The 5,956-nt window shown below is 69.6% G+C and overlaps 1 protein-coding gene across 1 annotated transcript; it reads right to left on the bottom strand.

The window, feature by feature from the left end:
- Positions 1–1,345: 1,345 nt before the first annotated feature.
- Positions 1,346–3,329, bottom strand: AURANDRAFT_587 (hypothetical protein; the record flags this gene model as incomplete). Its single annotated transcript, XM_009040159.1, has 2 exons — positions 1,346–2,074; positions 2,274–3,329. Coding segments are annotated over 2 exons (1,785 nt in total), but the record flags the coding sequence as incomplete, so codon positions are not given.
- Positions 3,330–5,956: the final 2,627 nt, after the last annotated feature.

Raw genomic sequence — 5,956 nt, 5'->3', positions numbered from 1 at the left:
TCGGCCGATCAGATGCCGATCGGCCGTTCTGGGCATGGAGCTTTGCTCCATCGATGCGCGCGCCAGCGGCCGCGATGCGCGCGACCTCTATTATGACCTACCGAAGCGCGCGACCGCGCGCGCGAGCGCAGCCGCGAGCGCGCCCGCGAACGAAGCCGGGGTCGCGACCGCGACCGCGAGAGGAGCCGCGACCGCGGCCGGCGCCGGCCGGCGATGCGCGACGCGACGAACGACGCGCGCGGACGCGACGGCGACGGCGACGGCGTCGCCGCGACGAACGACGCGCGCGGCCGCGACGGCGACGGCGACGACGTCGCCGCGGCGCTCGCGGCGCGCTGCCGCGCCGCCCTCGGGGAGCCGCGGGAGAAGCTGGGCCTGCTCCGCGACGTCGTCGAGCTCGTCGGCTGCCTCAAGGCGAAGGCGCTCCTCGAGCGGACGCTCTTCCGCGAGCGCGGCGCCGGGACCGCGACGGCCGACGGCTCCCGGCGGCGCAGCCCCGGCGGCGCGTTCATGGCCCTCGTCAAGGACGCCGTGGCGCCCGCGGACTACCGCGCGCTCTACGCGTCCGAGGCGCGGCGGCGCCGCCGCGACGCCTGAGCGCGGCGGCGGCACCTTAAATGAGAACTAATCATCCGTGTACCAAGCGCCGGGCCTCTTACGGCGCGCGCTTCTTCTGCTTCGGTTCTTTGGTCTTCTTCGGGGACTTCTTCGGCGGGGAGAGGGCGGGGAGGCGGTGGGGCGACTTCGCGCGGGCGAGGGTCGGGTTCGGCGCCGAGGCCGGGGCCTCGGCGGCGCCGTCATGAGCGCCGGCGGTCGGTGTCTTGGGCGTCTGCGGCGACGCGGGCGGCGTCGCCTCGGTCACCACCACGTCGCCGCGCCGGGGTCAGTAGCGCGGCGTCGACTCGTCGCCGTAGGGGTTCGAGAACGACGGCCGGCCGTTCTTCGCCTCGAAGGACGGGCGCTCGATGCGCGCGATGCGGTTGAACGACGGCCGCTCGGCCCGCGCGGGCACCATGGCGAGGTCGTCGATCAAAGTCTGCAGACCCGGGTCGAGGGGCAGCGCCAGCGGCGCGACGTCCTTCATGTTCCGCGTGCGGATCTCGTCGTTGACGCGGTTCGCGAGCCAATTCAGATCTTCGGTCCGGAGCTTGCCGATATTCTTCGCGAGCGTCTTCGTGACCTCGGCCGTGTTCGAGTTCTTCTTCGCGAGCCGCTTGCGCTCCTCGGGGTCCATCTGGATCTTCTTCTTCATGTTCGAGAACGCCTCGAGCACCTCCGCGACCTGCGTCCGGTCCTGGCCCTGGAGCCGCGAGTCGCCGCGGAGGAGGACGAGGTCGAGGCCGTGCCAGTGCTTCGACGTCGACTTGTCGCGGGGGTTGATCTGCGTCTCGAGGGACTCCGTGTCCTGGTAGCCGATCAAAATCTCGTGGTTGCAGCGCGCGCACCGCGCCGCGAGGTCGTAGAACGTGAGGGCCTCGTCGGCGCCGACGTAGTCCTTGGCACTATGAACATAAAAAGACGTGCCGTCGGGGGATAGCAATTCGTCCAGCAGCAGCTTGACGCCGCGGTTCTCCGAGATCATCGCCAAGACCTGCGCGCAGAGCCGGTTCGACTGGCAGAAGTCCGACGAGCCCATGACGCTCGTGTTCTGCTCGATGGTCGCCTGGGTCCGCGGGTCCAGGATCTCGCAGATCATGGGGCACTTGGGCGGCAGCGCGCGGTCGCGCCACTTCGTGACGCCCGCCGCTATTCTTTCGGCGGACTTCCGCGGCGCGCGCGTGACCGCCTCGACCCGGTGCACGAGGCGCTTCGCCTGGATGTCGCGGATCAGCAGCAGCGTCGCGACGGCGTGCGAGTCGCTGTGCATCATGTCCTCCTCGTAGGCCTGGTCCGGGAAGATCATCACGCTCGTGTAGTCCTCCAGGGGTAAGTCCTCCAACTTGCGCCGCACGGACGTGTTCAAATGGAAGTGCTCGATGCGCAAATGCTCCAATTCGTTGACGTCCAGCCCCTCCTCCGCGAGCTTCACGTCTCTCTCGTGCAGCGGGACCGCGTCCGTGCAGAGGTGGATCGCCTGTGTGCAAATCAACCAGTGGAACGCCCTGTCCAGCAAAAACTTCAAACCTCTCTATCTCGATCGAATCGAAGTCGATTCGGCTAATTTTTGGACGAATCGATTGCTCTCGTCGAGTTCTCGAAGCAAGGCCGAAGAACTTGTGTCGAAACTGTCGCATACGCGCAAATTGAAGTCGGGTTGAAGATTTGATTCGCACACGGTGGATCGCCGAGCCGGGCATCACGAGCCGGTCGAGGTGGTGGATGATGTCGCGGATGTCGCGGCGCCAGCCGCAGAAGAGCATGGTCTCCACGGCCGGCGGCCGCGCCGTCGACGACGGCAGCGCGCCCGGGGCCGCGTCCGCGGGCGGCCGCGGCGCGTACGTGTCGTCGTCCTCGGCGACCTTCTCGCCGGGCTTCATGACCCGCCCGAGGCTCGGCTTGAGCCAGATGCGGTTCTCGTCCGCCGACGCGACGCCGATGGGCACCGCGTCCGGGAACATGGCCTGCAGCTCGCCGAACGTCCGGCCGTCGAGCTCCGCGTGCGCGGACATGTAGAACTCGTCGCCGTCGAAGCCCAGCACCTCGCCGTAGACGCGGCTCAGGCCCGGGTTCCGCGACGCCATGACCATCATGCGGCCGATGGTGTCGTGCGACACGAGGGTCTCGATGGCGTCGCCGCCGACGAGCCGCACGAGCGGCTCGTTGTCGACGTCGCGGATTTCCACTAAAACGAAGCCGTCGAGGTCGCCGATGGACTTCAGCGCCAGGACCATGCGCAGCGCCAGCGCGTCGGACTTGTCCGCGTCGCCGCCGGTCTGCGAGAGCACGATCGCGGAGCGCGCGCGGTCCACGGACACTTTTTTTAAGTCCTGCGTCAGCATGGGGCTCCCGTGGCGCACGATGACCCGCGTGCCCAGCATGCGGCCCCGGAAGCGCATGTGGACCTCGGCCTCGATGACGTCCTTCGCCGGCTCGTCGGCCAACACGACGATCTGCCCGCCGCCCTCGGACTCGTTCGCCAGAATGATTTCTTCAATGATCAGCGGCGCTCTATCCGTCCAGCCCAGGATCACGCTGTGGCCCTCCTCGAGGACGTTGCGCCCCATCTTGAGCTGGTCCATCTTCTCGCGGATGACGTCGACGACGAGGCCGAGCACCGTGCTCATGTAGAGCACGCCGAGCACCGTCAACAAGACGCCGCACGTGCGCTCGTAGGATCCGTTGAAGCCGATGTGGTTGCCCGGGTTCACGAGGTAGCCCCAGGACATCCAAAAAACAATATAACGATCCTCGCCGAAGATGCGGTCCAGCGTCGCCGCCGGGTGCCGCGGGGCCGACCGCGAGCAACAAGCCGCCGACGCCGACCTGGAAGAACGCCGCGAAGACCAGGGCCTTCATCTGGTTCCGCCGCAGGGCGATCCAGTTGTCGACCTTGTAGCGCGCGAGCTGCGCGCGGCTGAAGGGCTCCTTGGCCGCCGGCGCGTCCGCCGGCGCGTCGTCCGCGGACACGGGGCAGCCGTCGTCGACGGGGATCACCTGGTGGCTGTTGTGGCCCGACCCGTTGCTCTCGTGCTTCATGGCGGCGGCGAGCGGCGCGGCGGACGCCGCGCCCGTGTCGGCGGTGCGTGAGCGCAAGCGCAGCGCCAAAGTCGGGGAATGCCGCGGTCGCCCAGTGGCCGCTGGTTCTCAGCCAATTTTAAAGAGGCAACGAGTTGGAGGTGCATCGAGATGCACCTGATGTGGCGCACGCGATGCGTGGTGGCAGCAGCTCGGTGGCAAGCAGCTCGGTGGCAAGCAGCTCGGTGACAAGCAGCTCGGTGGCAAGCAAGTCCTTCGCGCGATGCTGGCTCTCGCGCTCGCGACGCACGTCGCCGCTCTACGGCAGCCGGCGAGCAGCATCTCCATGGCAACGGCGCCGCCGAAGCGCAACGTCGTCGTCGTCGGCGCGGGCTGGGCCGGCCTCTCGACGGCCTGGTCGCTGTCGCGGGACGAAAACGTGCGCGTCACGGTCGTCGACGCGGCGCCGCGGCCCGGCGGCGTCGTGCGCGACGGCTTCAAAACGAAGCTCGGCAAGAACGCCGAGGCGGGGCAGCACGGCTTCTGGGACGAGTACCACAACATCTACCGGCTGCTCTACGAGGACCTGGGCCTCACGGGCGCCGCGGACCCGCTGACGGGCTACGCGGAGCAGGGCCAGTACTCCCCCAACGGCCTCGAGGCCGTCTGGCCCGTGTATCGGGACCGGCCCAACCTCCCGACGGGCCTCGGCCAGGCGCTCTTCACGCGCTTCGACAACCTGTCGCCCTTCGAGCTCGCGACGGCCGCGCCGCTCGTCGCGGCCTTCTCCGAGTTCGACGGCTCGCCCGACGCCTGGCGCAGGTTCGACACGCTCTCGTTCCGCGACCTGTGCACGAAGCTGGGCGTGAGCCGCAGGCTCTACGACGAGGCCTTCGAGCCCATGATCCTCACGGGCCTCTTCGCGCCGGGCGAGCAGTGCTCCGCGGCGGCGGCGCTGGGCATGGCCTACTTCTTCGTGCTCAAGGGCCAGACGTCCTTCGACGTCCGCTGGTGCAAGGGCAACGTCGGCGACCGAATCTTCGCGCCGTGGTGCGACGAGCTGCGAACGCGCGGCGCGGACCTCAAGTTCGGCACGAAGGTCACAGGCCTCGAGGTGTCCGGCGGCGGCGTGCGCGCCGTCGCGTTGGACGACGGCTCGACGCTGGCGTGCGACGACGTCGTCTTCGCCGTGGGCATGCGCGCTTTAAAGGGCCTCTCGAAGGCGCCGTCGCTCGCGAACCTGCCCGAGTTCCGCAAGTTCGGGAACCTGCGAGGCACGGACGTCCTGGCGACGCGCCTGTATCTCGACGCGGTCGTCGACACGCCCTACAGCGCGAACGCGTGCTGGGGCTTCGACGAGAAGGTCGGCATGACGTGGTTCGATCTCACGAAGCTCCACGAACTTGTCTGAGATGGTCGTCGAAGTGGATTTCTATCATTCGGGGTCTCTCATGGGCCTCGACGATGACACCATCGTCGAACGGGCCAAGTCCTACTTCGACACGATGGTGCCGGCCTTCGCGGGCGCGGCCGTCGTCGACGCGGCCGTTGTGAAGCTGCCCGAGGCCGTGAACTGGTTCTACCCCGGCTCCTACGCGTCCTGCCCCACGACGACGTCCGCCTCGCTGAAGAACGCGTACTTCGCGGGCGACGTCGTCCGCGACCTCGGCCACGGCTCCTGGAGCCAGGAGAAGGCCTTCGTCTCGGGCGCGGTCGCGGCGAACGCGATCCTCGGGCGCGGCGCGCTCGACGGCGTCGCGCCGCTCCGCGCCGACGAGGCCCACGTCGCCTTCGGCCGCGCGGCGTCGCGGACCCTGCGCGGCGCGCTCGCCTTCGGCGGCGACGGCCCGTCGCTCGCGTCCGTGCCCTGGTAACATATCCCGCCGGCGGTTTAACATATCCCGCCGGCATATCCCGCCGGCGGGATATGTTACTGGTAACCGCCGCTACGTCTTATCCGCGCTGCTCGCGCGGAGGGAGAGGTTCGCGACGGCGAGCGCCGCGCCGTCGGCCTTGGGCGGCCAGAAGCTCGTGTAGGGCCGCATGTTGCCGCAGCCGCCGCAGGACAGGGCGCCGCCCGCGTTGCCCGCGCCGCAGGCCCGGCAGGCCCAGCCGTCGTCGGGCGCCTCGCGGCGGCGCGGCGCGTCGCAGGCGGAGCACGATAACGCGAGGGCCTCGTTCGAGAGGCCGCAGGCGCCGCAGGCCCAGCGCTCGAGCACGAGCGGCGGCCCCGGCGGCGCCGGCTCGCGCCGGAGGTCCAGGAGCACGCTGCCGCGCTTCGGCGGCCGCGGCGGCCGCCCGGCCGCGGCGTCGGCCCGCGGCGGCGGCGGCGGCGGCGGCC

This window comes from Aureococcus anophagefferens (assembly GCF_000186865.1).
Source record: "Aureococcus anophagefferens unplaced genomic scaffold AURANscaffold_14, whole genome shotgun sequence".
NCBI classification, from domain to species: Eukaryota; class Pelagophyceae; order Pelagomonadales; family Pelagomonadaceae; genus Aureococcus; species Aureococcus anophagefferens.
This window is presented reverse-complemented; position numbering and strand designations above follow the sequence as displayed.